At 41.1% G+C, this 22,714-nt stretch overlaps 1 protein-coding gene across 1 annotated transcript in view; it reads right to left on the bottom strand.

Moving 5' to 3' along the window:
- The window catches only part of LOC106885221 (aldose reductase-like), a 95,484-nt gene extending 86,089 nt beyond the window's left edge, over window positions 1-9,395 (bottom strand). The window contains exon 1 of the mRNA XM_014937223.1: window positions 9,312-9,395. Within this exon, the coding sequence (XP_014792709.1) occupies window positions 9,312-9,395 (84 nt within the window). The remainder of the gene's footprint in view (window positions 1-9,311) is intronic.
- Window positions 9,396-22,714: the final 13,319 nt, after the last annotated feature.

Raw genomic sequence — 22,714 nt, 5'->3', positions numbered from 1 at the left:
TAGAGTGAAGGTAACCAAACTGGTCACTAAACAGCATAAGCTTGATTGTACAGTCAGGAACCAAGTAGCCATAAGTGAAAAGGGAGCAGTGTCAGATAAATAAAAATAGCTGGTAAATTGCTGTTTTCTAGTTAAAAAAGATGAAGGCAAGAATGTAATATGGGGGCTTTTGGCTTATGTGTCTACCATCATAGGTAATGTTGATGCTCCTTAAGGTCAAATTCTTTGTTCCTTTGGCTTCCATCAACCTATAATAGGCTGGTTCTGTGACATTTTCAGTTTGACCCAGGAATGTCTTGATGGAGGGAAGGATAATATTATCCTCTCATTAATTGCCGTAACGATAGGCAGAAGGGCAGTAAAGACAGGTGATTGTGTGTGGTTTCAAGTAGTCACATCGGTACGAACAAGTGTGTGAGAGGGGAAACTGGCTTAACTATGAAAGGCAATTACTGTCACAGGACTAAAGTGAAATGATCCTGGATGTATGCTATAAATTTGTCTTCAGTAAAATATTTGGATAGTGATAGACAGATAATGCTGTACAAATCACTTTTTGACTTCTCTCTCCGGACTAAGAGTAACAACTTTTTTTTTCTGTTACCTCAGCTAAATTTCTGCAATCTGAGATGAAGGATCTTGGGTACAAGCACAAAAGCAGAAAGGTTAATTCGTGCACCTTGGTTCCCTTTCATTTGTCAGTGTGCTTAGGAGTATTTTATAGTCCCAGTGAGAGAGGCTGAACAGTACATTCAATGGTGTATCTTATTCGTCAGGTGTACCAGCTGGAACATCAGGCTCCCTTTCACTGTATCTTTACCTCAGTTCTGAATCCCTAGTTTCTTCCATAGTGCCAGAGTTTGGTGGTCAAAATTAAAAATGAGCTTGCACCTACAAGTGAGATAATGCTCCCCTCTCTCCTACAACTTATTTTTCAGGAAAAAGGTTGTCACTGCATCTTTTCCACGAAGTGTGATGGGGCCTTGTTCAAAAGAATAGGGCCTATCAACTTATTATGTTGAGCGTCATTTGAGGAGCCCACAGATATGGGCAGAAGTGGAAAGCAGCTTAATAATAGAATTGAGTGGTAGGGACTAATTTTGTTCTTGCCTATTGACATCTTTCCTCACAGCTTCAAAGTAGGCAATGAGGAACTGAAAGATGCCCAAGGTGGGTTGAGTCAAATATGGCAGGAATGTTACTGAAGTCTCCCAAAAGGCAAGAGGAACATACGTCTCTCATTGCAGCAATGAAAGTTTAATGTTTCTGTAGCGTGTAGGAGTGTGGGGGGCAGAGTTATACAAGAATTGAAACTAATAACTGAGAAGTATCAATAGTATAATTGAGGACACTGCTGCTGTGTATTTTGTTGAGTGTCAGGTAAGCTCTGCTGCCTCCATGTTATAATGTGGACTCTTAATATCTGCATCAAAGCACTTCCTTTCCTCTGAGCGTAGTTCCTAAATTTACAAACACAGATCCTTTGCTAGTAGGATCCACATCTTCATTAAGCCCTCTTCAATCTCTGCTGGAAGAGGCTTGTCAGCTGGGATCTGCTTTTTGTGTAACTATTGCTGAGAGAGACAGCATGCAGGAGGAGGCCAACTTTGAAGTAAACTAATCTAGAGTTAGAAGCAGAATGCCTATTTCTCAGCAGATGCTGTCTCAATTGTTTGTGGTGTCTTGGTCTAGTATCCAGAATTCAAGCCCTTCTTAATCAGGAATGCACGGAGGAAAATTCCTTCGCCTCTCCATTGCCCACTCCTTTTAGGACCTCTCCAACATTATCCTAATGCAAAGTCAAGAGAAGGTGATCAAGTTCTGGGAATGCACTAAGCTGTTGTGTGTGTGACACATAGTGCTTGCAGCTTGAATTATAGACTCAGTTCTTCTAGTAGCTGTGTGCAAATTATGCAGCTGCACAGAGCAAGGAAAAGGGTGAAGTTAGTTCCAAACAGATCAAACTCAAGTCTTGTTTTGTCCTCTCAGGATAACTCTATTAAAGTCCAACTCAGATTGTTTCTGGTGCCAAATAGTACACTTAGAGATATTGCTGTTGTAAATGAAGCTGCAGTCACAGGCAGCTCCTAAAGGGGCTTGTATAACATAAGTGGCAATGTTAGTCAAATGTTCCTCTTGATTCACAATTTGAATTTAAAATCTAGAGAAATGATTGCTTGAGCAGTTGCACAGACAGGCAAGTCTAACTCTGGCTTGACTTTCTCAAGAGGCAGTTGGGTATAGCACTTCATGCACTTTAGTAATGAAACAAAAAATACTCCTAGCTCAGATGTTAATAATATGTTTTGAGATTGAATGCTGATATTGAAAATGTTCCTATACTCAAACAAAGTATTCAAATATGTCTTCTGGTAACTAATACCACTTAGGCATCAAGATTGCAGCTCAGCATGATGCCTGTGCCAGCAAGTCTATGAGGTGAGAAACCAATAACATTAAGCCCCTAAACTATAGCTTCTTGAAAATACTCAGGCTATTTTCGCCTGGAACTCTGCAAGAGTGAATTCAAGACTTAGACATGCATGTTACTGAACTAAGCAATGCTTTACCATTTAGCAGATTCTATTTACATTCCCTCTCTCTGCCTTCACATTGAAGTGTCTCTCATTGGCACCTGGATTTTAGACTTCTGCTGGGAGAACTAGAAAGATAACTGCAGGACTAACATGCTACAATGCCTGGAACCTCTTACTCAATCCAAAGAGGACAGGAACACTTCTCCAATCTTATTTCTGTGCTTAAGGATGAGTGTGGATTTTGTCAAGAGTAAGAAAAGTCACTGTGTTTAGATTGGACCCAGTGTACACTTGTCTTGAGACAGCATTCAGATTACTGGGTTAAAGCTATTGTGGATCTTAATTACTTCATTTCCAATTTGTGGCAGCTAAAAAAAAAAAAAGGAAAATAGAATAGATTCAATCTTCCTTCCTACACTGTCGTAACTGATTGTGTCTTCACCAGCACCACATAATCAACTTTGTCATGGGCTGGCTTGGAGGAATATTGCGTAATATATATGACCAAGCCCACGCATATCTAAGCCCCTGACATATCTAACACAACCTGAAGATAGTGTTATAATAAGAACAGACATTGGAACTTCCTTACTGCTGAATCTGGGATAGAAAGTTGATTTTATGTCCATATCCCTTTCAGTGATACAGTCAACTACATAAAAGTATAGACAACTACCTGTAAGGAAGATTGAAAACTAACACAACTGCTGCTGTAAAATTAAACAACCATAATGATAGGTATGATAGGTTAGGTACCAAAATATAATTGAGGTTCAGAAACCCCTGTCTTTGCTCTAAGACAAGCCATCAATATGTAATCTGAAGGGGACTTTTACCCATAAGAAATGCTTCCCTAGAGGAAGACGCATGCTTTTGAGAGAGCTACCTGAATGTAAGAAGGAACTGCTTCAGTACAAAAGAAGTTCTAGTCTTATACCACTGGTTGCCATATTCCATCTTTTTCTGGTACTTGCATGGAAATTCATTAAGCAATGGTACTAGAGAAGCCCATCTATTGAAAGAAACCTTCCCAGAACCATCACGCAAATCCCCATTTGTATTAACCTAGGCACAAGCTCTGTACCTCATAACACACCTAAAACATGCCTGAGGGAAAACACATATAAAATTTGTCTATTCATCTCTGCTATACTACAACAGCCTATGCACCCTTCAGAAAAACTAGCAGCATCCTCAGATTCTACATTTGCCCTTCCAGGAATGTATCCAGAGAGCTCTTGCAGTAGGTGGGAAGCTAAGCAACCATTCTGCAGCAGAACAAACACTCACTGGCAATCTATTAAGGGCAAAAAACCCCTACTGACAATGAGTAAATGTTCTGTACAAAGTAATCACTCTCTCTGGTCCTAGTCATCAGTCCTGTAGGTCCCTTACTACAAAAATACCTACAGATGAGCCTAGAAACTAAAATTCATGGCGCTACTAGATTTCAGAAATATGAACTCCATTGAGTGGTTTATGGCACATTAAAATCTATGTGGTCCACAGGAGATACAGTAATTTCACCCTCAGGAGAGCAAAGGCTGGTCATAAAGACAAATAATGTATCAGTTTTCTTTCTTCCTCACCTTCATCACCTCACTTTATTTCATGGGGACGCTAACTACCTTTGCTCTCACAAAATAATCTTACAGTTATCCTTTGAGCTAAGCTCTGAGCAATGTGATTCTCAGCTTGCATTTAGCTTTGAAAGCTTCTGCTTGTATTTCAGGTGTGCATACCTGAAAAAATGTCTAATTTTTCCAATCGTACAGTCTGTTCAATAGGAGTTGTTACTTTAATCTAGAAATATCATCCTGCCTCTGGTCTTAGCCTTTTTCCTTTGCTAGCACAAGCAACCATCCCTGCAGTGTTTCAGTTACAAGTTTGAGCCCAAACAAAACCACTTAGTTAAGAAATAGCATCTCTTTGCTCCAAGTATAACTCCACAGTCTCTTCAAGTGGCCTCCGATTTTTCCCATGAAACTTCATAGATAATTTTGTTTCTGTTAAGCACAGGCAAAGACTTCTGCCAACGATTAGGCACACACCCAAGGAGCCCTTTGGATGACAAATATCTGCAGGTTTGGAGCCATGAATGGGAGTGAGGAGAAGGAGGTGTGTGTCAATAAATATAGGTAAATTGTGTAGTGCTAGTTTTAAGATTCAGTAGAATTAGGCTTAGGTACCATGCTATACTCTCTATTCCTGCCCTGCTACAGCTACCATTCAAAGTCATTATTCAAAGGTGCCTGAGTTGCAACTGATTACGGTTACCTGTAAGTCATGCAAAGCCATTTATCTTGGAAATTACCCAGTGCCACTCCTTCAGTGTCTGTTCTTTGTGAGACAGCAGGATAAACTTCAAAAGTATCTAAAGGGTGAGTTGAAGGATGTTGGAGCCGGACTCTTTTCAGTGGTTTCCAGTGATAGGACAAGGGGCAATGGGCTCTAGCTGGAACATGGGAAGTTCCACTCAAATATGAGAAAAAACTTCATCCCAGTGAGCGTGACAGAGCCCTGGAACAGGCTGCCCAGGGAGGTCGTGGAGTCCTCTTCTCTGGAGATCTTCAAGATCTGCCTGGATGCAGTCCTGATTAATGTGCTTTAGACGTTCCTGCTTGAGCAGGGGAATTGGACCAGATGATCTCTAGAGGTCCCTTCCAACTCTGACAATTCCATGATTCCATGAGTATTACTCTGTATGTAGGCCATAGAGTGGACTTCAGCAGACTCCAGATGACAGAGGGACTGCTGAGAATTAATTTATTAGGTAGACAAGTGAAATGTCCTATGAGGAGTTAGCAGTGTTTTTATTTATTTTTTCAGTCTTTAGGATTTCTGCCTGCTAAGACATCCACTCATCTTTATAGGATGCTGTTTTATCAATACTTCCATGTATTGTTTTTTTTTTTTCTTCAAATCACCATTTTCTTGCACTTATTACGTTCCTGGTAGATTACTGATATATGACAGGGAGAGAGCTGTTCCGAAGTGGCAATGTCTACAAAATATTGTGACTCTCTCATTGTTTTCTCAATGGTTTACAATGCGTTTTCAGTTCCTCTAGCTACAGAGGCTTTCAGTATTTTAAATTTATAATTAAAGGGGTTATTATATTTGGCTTTTATAACAAGAACCACTTGAACAGTTTCCTTATTTAGTACACATGTAATTGACAATGTGTAGGGGGTTGCCTTTTTTTTTTTTCTTGAAAAATACAAAGCAAATTGTTCTCTCTTGTGAAAAGGGTGTGAAATATTTATCCTCCGTGTCTCTGCAGCTGCAAAGAAAGCTCTAAACTTATAGAGAAAAAGTTGTTATTATGCTCTGGGGAACTGGGGGGTGCATGTGAGGAAAAAAAATTACCCTGCTAGGCAAGCAATCCCCTGGGTCACTTTGCTCTGCTATGCTCACAATATATCAGGCACCATATGTGCTGTAAATACAGAAATTCTGAATAAAGATTGATATTTGTTCTTTGTCTTATCCAAGTCATCACCTTAATCATTTGTATTTTGGTTCTGTTAGATCCCCAAGTTAAACCTCTCTGGCAGCCTGATTTAAACCAGGCTGGGATTTGGTTTTTGCAGATGCTATGATAATGAGCACAAAATGCTGCTTTAGTATTCTTGTGCTGCTGTGTAGTTTGTAGGGTGTAGGATGCTGTTGTTTATTCTGCTATTTGACCTCGTGCGTCTTAATCATGTTTTTCAGCGGTATCTGCCCACAGTCTGTCGTTGCAGCAGAATATAAAATTGAAGCAGGTTGTTACCTCCAGATGAAACTTAGGCTTTGGAAATGGAGGTAATTATCTAAACTTCGGAGTGTCAGCCAGAAATGGTGTTGCTGCACACTGTATTAATACTTTAGTAGAAGTCATTCCAATTACCCAGCTCGTCTGTTACCAGCCATTTAGGGACTGGATGTTTTGCAGGAATTTGAATGGTTTCAACGTGCTTATTTTGTATTGGAACCAAACCAAACCTGTGATGCAGTTTTACAAAACTGAATGGCATTGAAACATCCAGTAGAGGAGCTTGTATGATGGTTGTGTGACAGGGGAGCTTTTGACTGGGAAAACCTTCCACGGGAAATTTGCCGAAAGAGACTTCCCCATGAAATGCTCGGATTTGAGAGACTGTTCAAAATGAATGGCACTGAGTCATCAAAATAGAGCCAATGGTGAGAGGCAGATGCTTGTTGATGTGAAGGAAGTGAGTACTACAAAAATGTGACACGGAGTCAAGTTTAAGCAAAATATTGGGTTAAGTCTCAATAGCATGGTGCAGAGTAATTGGAAGATGCAGTTATCTTGACTCCTCACTTGAATACCCAGATGAATGCTATAATATGATTTGACATTTTGACCTAGCACTGCTTTGCAATCTGTAGGCAGATATACGTTTTGCTGAAGAGTTGTTTCTGAAAGCCTTGTGGTCAAGCCTAATCCCAATGATTTTCTGGTATTCATGTGTAGTATCCTAACTTCTAAGGGCAGAGGCAACTTTCCGAGTGGGAATGTGCTTATGTTCACTTTGTGTCTTCCTCTTCCCTCATTTGATCCTTCCAACAGCTTTATCTCTGCTGCAATTGAAAAATAATTAGGGTTTCTGATCCTTTTCAAAAGAAAGAAAAATGATATAGTTTGGACTTCTTGAAGTCCTTGCCTGGTCTTGATTTAGATTTGGACTATAAGCTGAAGAGTTGAGAATGAGATTTCTCAAGCACAGGATTGTCAGTGTGACAAGAGGGAGGAAAGTGTTAAAAGAATTTTTTTTTACTTCTTTCACCAGCTAAGTAGTGCATGGTTCATGTCCTCAATGCCTTGTCTTCTCATTAGATTTCTCAGTATAACAAAGAAGATAAATCTTGGCATTCCGATATTTTTAAGACTTTAAAAACAAATAATCTTTTATCTATGTACTTTTGCCTTTATGCACTCCCTTAGATCTGTGAAGATGCTTTACATCTGAAAACGCAATAGAGCTTTGCCAGTAACAGACAGAAAATGACTCATGAAAGATATTTCCCTGTTTGTCTGCTCCTAACACCCATGTGTCGACCCGGACTTAGAATTTCTATCATCTTTGTTTACAACGTGTCAGTCACCCGAAACAGCCCACAGAGCTCTCCCCTTCATCCCTCTGCTTTCTCACTGGCCTGAGCTGCGTTGCCTCTGAATGCAACTACATCAGCTTCACTTGTGCTTGAACCTCTGGTATGGACACCAAGGCAGAGGGTTGGATTCTGGGCAAACTTTGAAACAAAGGACAAGGAATGGAGTGTGCCGTCTTCCATGTGGAAAATCTGGTGGCTGGGTGGCAGCAGGAGAGTTGCTGTTTGTCTCTGCCTTGACTTTCCCTTTTCTTGTAAAGTAGGCATAAATGCCAGGGTAGCTATGTTCCCTGATTAAGTGGCTTTATTTGTCATCTTAAGGTGTGTTATTGTCCTTGGCTAGGAGTAGTACATAAAATATAATTTGTAAATGGAGAAAGGCCAGGGTAACTGTATTCTCTAGTTCTATTATATAACTATGGTAACAGTCAAACAGTCAAAATTGCTTAATAAAAAAAGGAAAAAGAGTACTTTACTCATAACCCTAAAGAACAGAAGTTTCTTCAGTGTAGTATTATCAGCATACAGTATTACATTTTGGTGTTGGGAAAGTTTGTTTGTTTTTTCTTTTTTTTTTCCTTTTTCAGCTGCAGTTAAAAGCGTAGCCTTGAAACACTCCTGTTCTTTGTGCTGTTTGTGTTTTGAGATACCTGCAGTAATTTCTTGGTACACATGGAGAACATGAATACATAACATAGACTTATTAAGTTCCAAAAAAGGTTTCAAATAATCAGTGATTTGAAAAAGCCTGCCTGGATTTATGCTATTTTTAATAGAATCAAGTGTTATATGAGATGAGTATCTGCTGCAATTCATGACAATTTTTTGTGTTTGACCAACTACATACAATCTAACAAATTGAGGTGGCAGAACTATCTGGGCAGGGACTCTTTGTCAAGGAATGTAGTGACAGGGTGAGGGGCAATGGTTTTAAACTGCAAGAAGATACATTTAAATTAGATATTAGGAAGAAATTATTTACTGAGAGGGTGATGAGACACTGGAACAGGTTACCCCGAGAAGTTGTGGATGCCCCATCCCTGGAGGTGTTCAAAGCCAGGTTGGATGGGCCTTTGAGTAACCTGCTCTAGTGGGAGATGTCCCTGCCCATGGCAGGGGGATTGGAACTAGCTGATCTTTAAGGTCCCTTCAACCCAAACCATTCTATGATTCTATGATATTTAGCTTTTTGGACAAAGTAAAGCAGAAGGTTCTTCTCCCTGCTCGCTGTAAGACAGTGTTATCATTGTATAAGCACTGTGGTGAGCTATTAGTCAGAAGGGGATGACCCCTCAGCACTTGCAACAAAAAGCAAATCTTCAGATGGTGGCACGGGGATGATGAATTTCAATGCAGACTGAGAGATTTAACCCCAGAGGCATGGCTGCTTTTGAGGAAGCAGAGAAGAGGTGGTCCATGAGAGGCAAGGTTTCATCTTTCTTTTATCTTTGCTCGTGTGCTGCCTTTGCTCTGGTCCCAGGTAACATGATGGTTTTGTTAGTCACCTCTTCTCAGTGTCAAGCATCACTGCTTAAAGTGTGGCTGCTCCCATCACAGGAAAGGACAAAATGCTGCTCTTTTGCCAGCACAGTGATGGTCCTGGCAGTGGGTGCTATTGGGTGAAGCTGCCCCTTCTGGGAACAGACAGCAACTCACCTGCTTTGGCGTCTGAATGAAGAGCAACCAGAGCAAGTTTGCCTTTTGCAAGAGACAAAAACTGGGCACCACAATGATGTCCATCTTGTTGTCCCTAGCAGGTTACTGCCCTTTTCATTACCAACCTTGTCTATGCCTGCAGTTGACCTTGGTTATACCTCTAGATCTGACTGCTCATAGAGAGAAAAAAAGGAAGAAATTTATTTGCTTTTAAAATTTATTTGATCAGAGGCCAATTTTCAAAAATCAAATTAAGCAGATTTAAATTAAAAATACTGAGAGTAAGAATACTTTTTATGAAATGACGATGACCTGAATTATTGAAAACTATGGTAATATCCAGTTCCTCAATGCAGTGTTCCCTTCTGCTCTCCTATTGAATTTAAATGAGTTGACCTGTATGAAAACCTCTTCGTAGGTAACACAGTTTATAAGCACTGACAAGAAGAAGAGTCTGCAAAAGGGATCTTAAAAGGAAGCAGTCAACAAACGCTACTCTTATCCTTTTATTTATTTATTTACCTATTTATTTTTCCAAATTCCTTTGAATTAACTTGCAGCAGCATCTATACAAATACACGGTTACGCTCTAGGGGACAGAATGCTGGGAAGGAATGCTAAGCTGTGCTCTTAGCATTAAAACAAGATTTGTTGCCGCGCATTGTCTATAAATTCCCTTGAGTATCTTCAAATGAATTGCTGGGGTGTATTAAGATCTGTGTTCTCTGTGCTCAAGTTCACTTCCTCTGAGGCGTCTGAAATCCAGTGAACTCCTCAGAGCGCTGCTTCATCCTGGTTTCCCTGCTGTGTTTATACAGGGAGGTCTGGCCCTCACCTGCTCTTGCAGGTTGTGGGAATTGGTTCCCTCCCTGGCCAGCCAGAAGTGGGGCCACTGATGGTCTCCCCTGCCCACCCACTCTGCTGTCAGCACTCTCCATCAGCCTCCTCCCTGTGAGGACCACAGTGAGCAGCGCTGGTCCTCCATGTGGGTATCAGGTCACCACTGAGGGCTCTGCAAAGAATGAGGGTAATGCATCAGCATGATGACTTTTGTGGGTGAAATAAACCCACAGAAGAGTGACAGTGGGGGTGTGTGTGGTGGACAAGGGATAAGTGTAGGACAGATTAGCATCTCCGTGGTGCTGCTGGGCATCACAGTGTGTCCCGTTGGCATGGTGTCTCAGCTGAGCATGCTGCTGGTGGGGGAGCAGGGGCTAGTGTTGCTTAAAGTGACCTTGCCTCTGCCCCTGCTGCACACCAGGAGGGTGACTGGCTTGGCTGCTCCACCCTTGCACAACCTTGGGAGCATCCTGTGAAGATGCCTCAATGGCACGTCCTGGCAGGGGTTCAAACCATTCTTCAGCCATGGTGGGGCAAAAGAAAAGGGGGACAGTTTCTTGCCACCCAAGACAGCAATTAGGAGGGGGCTGCTGCTCTGTGTGGGACTGTGCAAGGAAACATCAGCGTGTGGCCAGGTGGGAAAGTGAGAGAGTGTTGAAAGAGCAGCGGAAGACGGTGAAGTGAGTAACATGGGGAGAAATGTCTGGGGAACTGTGATGATACAAATATCAGTCTGCGTGGTGCAGCTTCCCAAGACTGCATCTGGAAGGGGAGGTTCCAAAGAGCACTCAGGGGTATAACGCTCAGGCAGTTAGCTACAAAGATGGAGCCAATTTTTCCCTGGTTCTAGGCATTCAGTCTTTCTGTATAATCTCTGAAGAAGATAGAATTACTGAAGATGTCTCCATCCTCTTGCCATTTAATATTTCTTTCTCCCCCATTCCTTAGTACTAATACATTCCAGATTTTCATTAGCAAGAAAGTACTACCTGGATCTCCCCTCATCTTCTCCTCTGTCAAGCATGTGGGTGTTTTGACAAATTGCCACCCAGTCATCAGCTGGAAAAATCAATTCCTTCCACACTATTTTTCACTACACAGATTAACAGCTGGTAAAACATAGATAAAATTGCTGAGGTAAGTGGAAAGGAAGTCTCTAAAAGCTCTTAATCTAGATAACATTTCCACCAAATGGGAGTAAGCAGCCTTATTTTGTTGTACATTCAGCATTGCTTTGAAACAACTTAAGTGTGATGGAACTTCTAATGAGTTAGGTCTAGGTAATGACTTGCTGCTCCAGCTAAGTAGAGTGATGTAGGAGTCCTTAGGAGAAAGAAGATGTGAAGAAATGTTAAGAAGTTCTTCTCCAGATTAAGCAGGCCAAAATAAATTACCTCTAATTTCTGGGGGGAAATAAAACTAAACAAAAGACCTTGAAGTTCATGGTTCTTTTTCTTTATTGACAGAAAAGTGTCTTAATACTAGATCTTTTAAGCTAACCAGGAAAATATAAGAGTCCCAACTTAACTGGGAGTGATAAATCTTTGTGACTTCAATAATTCTTCTTGTCATGAAATTTTAGGGCACAAGTCCTATGACAAGCAGCTGAAGGAACTGGGGCTGTTTAGTGTGGAGAAAAGGAGGCTGAGAGGAGACCTTATCACTCTCTACAACTACCTAAAAGGAGGTTGTAATGAGGTGGAGGTTGGTCTCTTCTCCCAAGTAACAAGTGATAGGACAAGAGGAAATGGCCTGAAATTGCACCAGGGGAGGTTTAGTTTGGCTATTTGGAAAAAGTTCTTCACCAGAAGGGTTGTTGAACACTGAAAGAGGCTGCCCAGGGACGTGTTTGAATTGCCAACCCTGAAGGTATTTAAAAGACTGGTAGATGTGGTGCTCAGGGACATGGTTTAGTGGTGGTTTTTGGCAGTGGTGGCTTAATGGTTGGACTCAACAACCTAAAAGGTCAATTCCAACCTAGATGATCCTGTGATTCTATGACATATAAAGTGAATTTCTGCGGGATTCCTCAGATCTGTGATCTGAATTTCTCTGGACCTGAGATTTTTGCCCAGAAAATAAGCCTTCTTATTTTCTTCTTGGCAGTTTAAGTATTTCCAAATGTATAGGGACTCCATGGAATCAATCTATTTTGTATGTCTTAAAAGGCTATTTTTTTTGTCTAATAAAGTCTCTTATTAAACTACAAATCCTACTAATTTTTCAGATATATTTTTAGTCATATAGCTATAATAGGATTCTCAATGTATATACCGAGGGGTCTGCTTTCAGGCACTCTTTTATTATTAGTAGTAGTAGTCGAAGCAGTAATATTTTATACAGAGAGGGAAAGAAATAGAACAGTAACAAAATCAGGAACAGAAATTTAATCTGCATATGTTTGTGATGCCTTAGATAGGTGACAGTGTCAGGGGCTGAGCAATGTGCTGTGTTCTCTGTATGAGAAGGGGCTTGTATCCAAGAAAACAAAGGTTTAGAGCATAATTATCTTTTGAAACACATGCATAGTATTGTTCAGAGACCACACTAGAGCTACTCTGAAGTAAGGCTTCTGAGACACATACAGTGCATGTATACAGTTCCTGACACTGGCTGCTTTGATCTTCTAATCCACTCCTAATGCACTAATGTAAATGTAACCTAGAATCATGTTGTGTAACTCAGATCTATTCACAGTATTTTCTGAAGTTTACTGTGGGGAAAACAAATGTGGATATGGCTGATTTTTAACATCAAGGAGACAGATTCTGTTGACAGATAAAGAACATTGAAAGTAAATATCTCTGTGGTACCTTCCTTAAATGTGAACCTCAAGTCATCTGATCTGCTTAATTGTGGGAAAGGAGGAATGTCAAAGGAAACCTAATTAAAAGCATTTCATATAAACCATGACACTTTTATTTAGTTATCTCCCTGTTTTATTTAGAAGGTCACTTTGTCACAGTGCATAGCAATGAAAAGTGTTGATGATGTTACTATATTGAATTCTATGGGTCTTGGAGATTCGGCCAAGTCTCACCAAATCATTTTTAAAAGGTCATGTGAGAATGTTCTTAGATTTATGAATCAGTTTTGCTCTTTGTCAATGGGGCACAATCATACTTGTAGCTACTGGTTATTAAATTTGCATAAGTGTATCTCTGCTTGGGAATGCAAGCTTAGCAAAGGCCACCAGTGCTGGTACTTGCCACGTAACTCCTCTCTCTTTCCAAATCTGTGCATGTAATTTCCTGTTTGAGATAATGCTGCCTCGACAGAATAATCGTATTTCCTGACAACATTTTTTTTTTAAAAAACACAAAAGTGGCTACACCTCCACAGATATATAATCAGATTTCTTTATCCTTTGTCTGAGGACTCTTTGCAATTTTAAATCTGTAGTGTTTCACTAGAGATACTTAATCTTTCATTTATGCAGATGCTTTCATCCCAAAGCATCCCAGAGTACTCCTCAAATCGCTGGCCAAATCCAAAACCTGTTGATGTAAATGGAAAGACTCCCATTGACTTCAATGACGTTTGGTTAAGCTCATTAAATTGTAGCAATAATGACAAAAAATTTATTATATGTAGATTGTAAGTTCTGTCTAAAAGTTACTTTAATGCTAGCTTCTTTGCTTCTTTGAAATGTTTTGACTTTAGGTAGGTAGACACCCTGCTTTTATAATTTTATCTGACTTGTGTTAAATTGTTCTTTTTTCGTTTGTTTTTTTTTTTAATTATTCCATACAAATAGTTGAATTATACAAAACCTGAGAGTAATGCAACTGAGTAATCATGATAGGTATGTAGTCAAGTACATTGGTGACCAGCACTGGAAGATGGGAAGGGACACGGGCATCAGCAAATGTGCCCAATCTGCAGTGTATTCCTGTCTGCCCATTGCTTTGATGGCTTGGCCATGGCATTTTCAGTTGGTGACAGAAAGATGCACCAATTGGCATTTCCAAAAGGAAACAACAATTGAATGAATGACTGTTTGCAATTCCAGGCATCATAGAAATACGTAGGACTGTTTTATGCATGCAGTAAACCATCTCATGGTCACTGCTTCACATTGCCCACCAGCCCCTCCTTCTTGGTGAGAACAAGGTCCAGAATAGCACAACTCCTTGTTGACTTCTCTGTCACTTCTAGAAGTTATCACTAATGCATTCTAGGAACCTCCTGGATTGCTTACGCTCTGCTGTGTTGTCCCTCCAACAAACATCAGGGTGGTTGAAGTCTCCATGAGGACCAGGGTTTGTGAACATGAGGCTGCTCCTATTTATCTACGGAGGGCCTCATCCACTTGGTCTTCCTGGTCGGGGGTCTGTAGCAGACCCCCACTGTAATGTCATCTGTGCCTGCCTTCCCTTTAACTCACTGAAGAGACCAGCTCCAGTGCAGGTAAGACTGCACTGGGCAAGGGAATCACGGCCAGGAGAGCCAGCAAGGGGCTTGTTTTTTGAGGCTTTTGGAAGCCATGAGAAGTGGCCACCCTGGCAGCTCCCGGGGTTGGAGCTGGCACCCCAGGCAGCAGATTTAACCGAGGTGCTTTAAGCAAGGAGCAGGTGGGTGTCACCTGGGAGCACCACAAGGGGGTCTGCACAGGAGAGCGCTGATGGACTGTCAACTTGGCCACAGAATAGTGATGATATTCACATGAAAGAGGACAATGGCATCTGTGGGCTCTGCATGCACCATTTGTGATGCAGCTTCCCAGACGGAGCTCCTGTGGGAACATGCTGCCACTCAGATATCAGGCTGTGGGGTGTCCCCTGCTCTTATGCCCATGTCAGATGGCATTGGTGGGCATGCCTGTGGGAGATGGGCCCAGGTGGAAGAGCTCCTCCGATCAGTGATGGAGCTCAGGGAGGAGGTAAGCAAGTTGAGGAATACTCGGGAATGCGAGAGGGAGAAAGACTGGTGGAGTTGCACCCTGACTCCCGTAACAGAAGCCAAGCAGGCAGACAGAGACCTCCATGTCCTCTCTCTGCCAGGCTGAACAAGGTAACTTGGAGGACAGGGAGCTGTGGGAACAGGTTCCTGGCTGATGAAGCTGGCACACCTCCACAAGTATCCTTAAAAAAGAGATATGAGGCTCTGCAAAAGGAACCCAATCACAATGAGGAGGATAATTCAGTGTCTATGGAGGTGTTGCCAGGGTTAAGTCAGACTAAACATCTGCAGCATCAAAACATCCCCAGTCCAGAAAAAAAGATGGGTCATTGTTGTAGGTGACCCATCCTGAAGGGAGCGGAAGGCCTGATATGCAGACCTGACCCACTTCTCAGGGAGGTCTGCTGCCTCCATGGGGCCTGGGTTAAAGCCATAAAAAGAAAACTTCCCTCCCTGGTAAATCCCTCAGATTATTACCCATTACTCATTTTTCAGGTAGGCAGTGATGAGCCTACTGAAGTCAAAGCCATAAGCTGAAATTTGAGCAGTTAGAAAATTAATTTCCATTGACTTTGGTGTGTTATCCAGTGATAACTTGCTGTAGGGAGAGTTTAGGATACTGTGGATTGATGATAATTTTGTAGTTTCTGAACCAGAATGCTTTTAGGTCCTAAGATGAGGAATGTGTAATAAGAGGCATTGCTTATATCCTTGCTACATTTAACTCCATGAGGGTTCTGCAGTTTCGGGTGTGCATACATGCATTACAGTGTTTTCCAATAAAAAGTCATCCATGCTTTGGCGTTTTTATTTAGCTCTAGTTATCCTAAACTTCCAACATCTATTTTTTTGATTGCAAGGAAATTAAGTTAATTTCATGAAATTCAGCACAGCAGACAAGTGTTTCTGTTGGCTGTCCAGTAATATTTTCACAATTTTGTATCCAAAGTACATATCAGATTCTGCTACTGGCAATTCTGCTTTTTGGCTCAGTCATCTAGTTGATGAAGTGAATTTCATATCCAAAATCATATGCTTTGTATTTGATTTACTTCAATTTGTCTATGCTTGGTAAAAATGACTTTTTTTTCAAAAGGATGCAGCAGTTCAGTGAGGTTTTCTTTTTATTTGGTACCACTGTGGCTGCATTGGCTTCTCTCTCTGTTTCCTGTGACTTCTTTTCCCTTCTATTTTCCAGCTCCTGCAAAACTTCTTGACACTTTCATTTCCTTTCCAGTTATCAAGGCATTTTGCAAACAGGCTAAGGGATGAAATGCTGGCTTTGCCCCAGCTGATACAGAAGGAGAAGGGCAGTGCTTCTTTTGAATCTGAAAGGCCAAGTAGAGCATTGTGGGATGACTTTGCTCATGCCTGGTGTTGATGGGATACTAATGTAAGCCTGAAGAAAATCTAGCAGTAGGAAATTTGCAAACTTCAGCTGGAAAAAAAAAAAAAAAAGGGAGTAAAAAAAGAGGGAAAATACCAGAGTGCCTGAAGGGTTGTGGAGAGCCTGCTGCTGAGGACTCTAGGTTGTGCCATGTGTCTAAAGGGCAGTGCAAGACTGTCAGTTTTCATCTGCTCATATTCACTCTTCTGGGGAGAGGCTGAACGTTTCTAAGGAGTTGGAAAGATGAGAGTTTTCCTGTGGAAAACTCCAGTGATGGTGCATCCCAAAACATGTATTTGTCAAAGTAAATTGCATTTCCAATAGTAAATAAGTAACAAACCTGAGTAGACCAAGAGTCCAGAATCCCTAATAAGGTAAGTAAGCAAAACAAACAAAGCAAAAAGATGTTAGTCTCTTTATCAGTGTTGGCTTGTGTTATTTCTTGAATGGAAACAGGCTCAATATTTGAGTGCAGTTTCTAAATTTCAGGACACTGAAGTTTCACCATGTTTAGCTTTGGGGTTAGGGATTAGATCTCTTCCTTGGCTTGGAAAAATACACAAATGTAAGGAAAATGAATATTTTATATTATTCTATTCTATTTTACTTTTTATTTCATACTTTATTTCCTCCTTGTTCAGAATCCTATAAGATTTACCACATTCCCTCTTTTTTAACATTGTGTTTCTCCTGTAAGAGATGTAGATGGCATTTTTTTCTTTACAGTTATTTATCAAGAATTATTTGTCAGTAGACAATTGTAGTGATTACATTTGGAATGATGACTGCAACAGAGGGAACAGATCGCATCTTGTCTAGACAGTCCTGTTGTTATTGTCTTTATTTCAGTAAGATTGCCTTTGATTGTTTTGTGGGAGAGCCTTACAAAAGGCATATATTTTTATATCCAAACATAAATTGCTTATATTTTTTGTTTAAAAAATATTTTGGTATTGACTTTCTGGTATTCAAAGATTGAGGGCAATGCTGGCTTGTGTGAGTTGAACTGGGAAAGGAAATAATTTTGAAGAGAGGTTTTTTTCTCTTTCCAGAATCTCTTGTGATTTGAAGAGTTATGTGGTAAATCTCATTGCACACATTTTGTATGCTGTTTAGTACCACAGTTAATAAGCTTAGCATTTGGAGCCAAAGTGATTCCACGCTTGGCAGGGTTTTCTGTAATTTGGAGAAGTGAGTTTTGGAATAGATATGAAAGTTCCTGGCTACTTGTAGAAAACACGTTATAGGCTTGGCTGCTGTGTGCCTCTGAAGCCTCACCAGTATCAAAGGAATGTGAGTTTTATACAGTTTTTCTGACAGTGTAAATAAAACCCCAATCAGCTGCGTTGTTCTCCTTTTAGAAGTCAGCATCTTCAGGGCTTTGAGCTTTTTATTTATGGAAGATGGTGTTGAACTGTGTTTCTAGATCTTTTCCTAAAAGCTGTTGAAGTCCTGATGTGGGGAACAGGCAAAAAATCCATGCTTTTTCTTAAACAAGAGAACAGGAAAGACTACTGCAATGTTCCTTAAATTTTTGCCAAATACATATTGAAGAAAACGACACTAAGTTTCAGGATCTAATAGATGGGGAAGGGGAGGGGAAAACTGGGACATAATTAGTCTTTATCTTGGGGTAACTCCTGTGAGAAGGTAGTGATGCCCTACCTGGTGACTCATCTGGTCATCTCTCAATAGGCCTCTGATTACAGATTATAGCCCATAACCCCTAGATGTGAGCTCACTAGTTACTAAGTCTGAAATGCCTCAGTGGATGATGATGATGGTGGCATTTTAGTGCTCTAAAAGGAGTGAATCGGGGAATTATGACAGCTGTTTACGAAACTGGTGCAATTCTCCCCTCCCTGATTTCTCTGGTTAGTTCTAGGATTTGTGGCACTAGTGAAAAACACTTGAGAACAGAGATGCAGGGGGATGGAGACTTTAAAAGTGCTAAGACTTTGGTGCCCGGAGAAAAGAGACCAAACTTGCAGCTCAAGTAATGCAGACATATCATTTTCTCTGGAATTCACAGTTCCTGCATTTTACTTCCTTTTAACTTGGAACAAGGTTATGTATTTTTAATTTCTCTGCAGAGGAGTTTCTACCTCTTATCCCTCACAGTTTTTATTTCAATAAACAAAAAATGTTTCCCTAGGTTGTTATTCAGTTCTCCTATAGCTCCTTTTTCCACTCTAATTTTCATTCCCCTGATGCTGGATTGCAGCAGGGTCTCAGTTTGCAGAGTCACTGTTACAGCTAATCCTCTCTCTCTCTCTTTACTTTTTCTCCTCAACCAATTGTTCATATTTTCAGACTTCATAATCTCACCACCAAAACCTAGGCATTCTTTGGAGCATAACTTGAGAAGGAACAGAGACCTCAAAAATGTCACTGAGCTCTGAACTCTCAAAGCAAAACCCTTTCTGTGCCTAAACAGGATGCTACCAAGGGGTCTGGGGCCAAAATTTAAGGGGAGAAGTACTCTTTGTATAAGGCATTTCATGTAGTATTTTGAATGATGATTTGCAAAAAAAAAAAAAAAAAAAAAAAAAAAAAAAAAAAAAAAAAAAAAAATCAACAGTAAATATTGATTCTTTAATTTCTTGAAGCCCATAAAACAAAGCAAAGCAACAGCCACCTCCAAACAATTGTTTTTTTCTCTCACTTTCACTTTCATCTCCTTCACTTCTGTTGCTTCCCAAGTGAGTGCTGAACCCATTACCTGGTGCTGTGTAACAAGGCTGTGTGTTTTCTAGGTGATGTCTACAGCTAAAATGTCACATTCGGCTTGAAGATGACAAGGCTGATTAAAATAGTCTCCTTGCTTTTCTGTTCAATAACACCAATCAGTTTGCATCTGTCTGTATCGCTCCACCAGTGTTAATATTCACGCTGATTCACAGTGAGCAAGGATCTGCATTCAAAAGTTTCTTTTATGTTTCAATGAGACCCCCGAATGAAATAGGCAGAAACTTCTCTGAATGTGCAAAGCTTTTAAAAAGGCATTAGAGCAAAAAGGCGGCTGTTCTTCAATGAATGGCTTTCAAAATGAAAACCTGTAGTGATATGTTGTTATAGGGCTATTTCCTCTGGTAAAAGCAACTGAAGTACCAGAAGTACTAGCATAGGTAGAAGCAGAAACGTCCTGTGCTTCCTCCGTGCTGTTATTGCAGTCTTGGTCATTGGCAAAAAAGCATCTCCTTCCAGATCAAGCTAATCTCTTGCAGCCTGACCAGGGGAGTGCTGCTGTAAATCTCCGTCCCACTGAATTTGGACTAGAAATAGATGTGATTGCACAATAAGTACCTTGCTGCTTCCCAGCCGGAGGTGCATCTTCCAGGTTCACTGCTCAGCCAGTGTTATTTTAGATGGGAATTATGTTACTCGGCGTGTTGCTGAGCTTAGAAAGATTTTTTTGGTCATGCTTATTATTTTGAAGGAAGGAAAGTATTCGTAGATTTTTAAAAGTGGGACATGGGAAAACACAAGATCAGTTTTAACATCAGCTTTTGTACAAGAGAGTTGTGCTTCTCTTGAGGCTGCTGTGATTCAACCAGCCAGAACCTGACTGTCACTGAATACTTGTGGTTCAGTATTTTCAATCAGCTTTTAGAAAGAGAGATTTTACTAATTCTGGCCCAGTCCTGTTCCTGTTGTTTAGGCTCCCCTCATGTCTACAAAGCTCTTTACTTCTTTTTTTCTTTTTCTTCTGTAGCCTTTCCTGACTTTCAGATGTGGCATTAATTGGTGCAGATGTCCTGACTGACATTGCAAATGAAATGGAAAAATCTTACATGCAAATGCTTAATGTTTAATAAAAGTTAAAAATCATGTGTACCAATGTTAGGTCTAAGGGAATTGAAAGAATGCACAACCTGTGGAAGTAAGGCTTCCAAACGCTGTTAAATGCTTCCAAAGGCTGTTAACTTCAGTTGGCTTTCTACAAATTCAGAACCTGTTTTTAGAAAATCTTTTTGAAAGCTGAGAAATGGGGCTTCTCTCTGGGTCATTCTTCCAGCAGTGGGCTAGATCAGCAAATTTCCATAACCTTAGGTAGGGTCATGCACCATTTATAACAGATAGGTGTGTGAAACCTCAGTGTATGAGCAGCTTTTACAATAAAAGTACACAAGGAATTGCAAACCTTTTACATCATTCTTATTTTTGGTGGCCAGTATCCTAAAGGATCCACAGGCACTCTTTTTAAAAAAACTGCATTTCTAACCCACTTGTGATTCTTCAGATTGCCCAGCATCAGCATCTATAAATTCTTCTGTCTGCAGTGTCTCATCTGCCAATGGACATAATGCTACTCTAAAACCTGTGCATCCTGAGTGAGAGTTGCTTGTCTTTTGCCTTTCTTTAATTCATGAACTCTCAGGGACAGTTTTCTAACTGACTGCATCTTACTATTTTTCCGGAGATAGGAAAACAAGGAAGGTAACTGATTCCACAATGCCGTGTAGTTCATATTGTCCTCTATCTTCTCGTTAATTGAACCACAAACTATAACCATATGCTAGGAAGAAAAGCTGAGCCAGATATATTTGAAGCCAGCATCACTTGCTCCACTCCTTCCACCTCCCATGAAATTAGGCTATCTGCATGTTGAGTGAGTGATGATTAGGGATTTGGCCAAAAAATATATGCCTTCATGTATTTTTACTTTTGAAAATACACTTCATGTATTTTCTCTTTTGAAAATATACTTCATGTTTTTTCAAGCCTGAGTGTCCAAACCTGAAGAGGAAAAAAAAGTGAAAAAGGCTGCCTCCTAGGCAGTATCAAAATCCATTCAAGCTTAGAGAACTACTTGAAGAATAAGCAACTGAAACAAATTAATGTTGGACTTTGCTCCTTTAGACTCCAGACCTTGACTGCAGTGTGTGGGGACCGTGTTTGTGTGGCTCGTTTGTCTACTGCTGTTACCCTGCTCTGCTGCACCTTGCACCTCACCATCTATCCGTGTTTTGCATTGCTCACAGCACTGTCAGTCTCCCAATCGCTTCTGCTACTGCATGTTTCAAAAGCTAGGAAAGCAGGGAAAATAGCAGCATGTAGGGTGGGCTTATTGATGTAGTTTATTTTTGTGCCAGCAGACATGTTGTGCCCACGGGCACAACAAGAAACAAGAAGGGCATCTCCTTGTTTCTCCCAGGGCTGAGAGCCAGCGTGTACTTGCAGGCAGGTATGTGTCCCTGGCATCTGGCATGGCCTTGTCACACTGTCCTATTGTCTGCTGGGCTCATCAGAAACCCAGAGGTGAGCAGGGGAAGGTGGAGACCTCTCTGGAGCACTCTCTGAACCTGACTTGTCTTCCTCAGTAGCTAAAACTCAGAATGCTGCTCTGTTCCTTGCATTTAGGGTCCCTGCAACACTCCTGTGAGTTGCCAGCGTGTGCAGGGAGGCTTTTACAGACCTCGGGCAAATCGCTGCTGCAGCACATGATGTCATGCCCGTGGTCACCAGAAGCTTTTCACCTCATGCTGAGCACGCTGCACTAATTCCCCCTGGCTACCATTTAACATAGGCATCATGTGACTCTGTGGGGTGGGGTGGCTGATCATGTGACTCTGTGGGGTGGTGGTCCATCATATGACTTCGTGGGGTGGCTGCTCGGTGTATGGCTGGGGCCCCTTGTGGACTTTCTTGACAGCGTAGCACAGGAGAAAGCTAATGTTTTTTGTAGCCCTACAGGCTTTCTGCAGAGCAGCCTGACATCTGTTTGTCTCAGGGCTTCAGATATGGACAAACGGCCTCTTCAAGGGCCTGGCTGTTGTGGTGGTCACAACCCCAGCTGCCTGTCACCTGCTGCCAGTGAAGTAGCTCGTGTGATTGTCCCCTAATGTGTTTCAGTTCAAATAAGCTGTTGCAGCCAAGCCCTGCTCTTAAGTCAGTCTACTTAAATTTTAGACAAATGTGCTGGGAGACAGATACTGCAGCCCTGCAGGCATCTGTGAGGAGGAAGTGCCAAACATTTGAGCACTGGATGGAGATGACAAGGTCTTATATCAGCATACCTTGCTCTGCATCCTTCTTGGATGTATGTGACCCTCTCTCTTCTTGTCCTTCAGCTCTGTCAAATGGGGAAGGATTATTCTCAGTTTATCTGTTGTAAAATGAAGTTGCTTTCCATATAGGCAGAAAGTCAACACCATAAAGTGCATCTCCCAGCTTTTTAATCACACGATAATGAAACCAGGGAAGGAATCCCATGTAAATTCTTCAATTATTTTGGATAGTTGCAACTGTTTGTAGTTTGAAGAGCAGGAGC

The sequence above is a fragment of the Calidris pugnax genome, unplaced genomic scaffold (genome assembly GCF_001431845.1).
Source record: "Calidris pugnax isolate Ruff unplaced genomic scaffold, ASM143184v1 scaffold1, whole genome shotgun sequence".
NCBI classification, from domain to species: domain Eukaryota; kingdom Metazoa; phylum Chordata; class Aves; order Charadriiformes; family Scolopacidae; genus Calidris; species Calidris pugnax.
The sequence above is the reverse complement of the archived record's forward strand: the minus strand, read 5'-3'. Positions and strand labels throughout refer to the sequence as shown.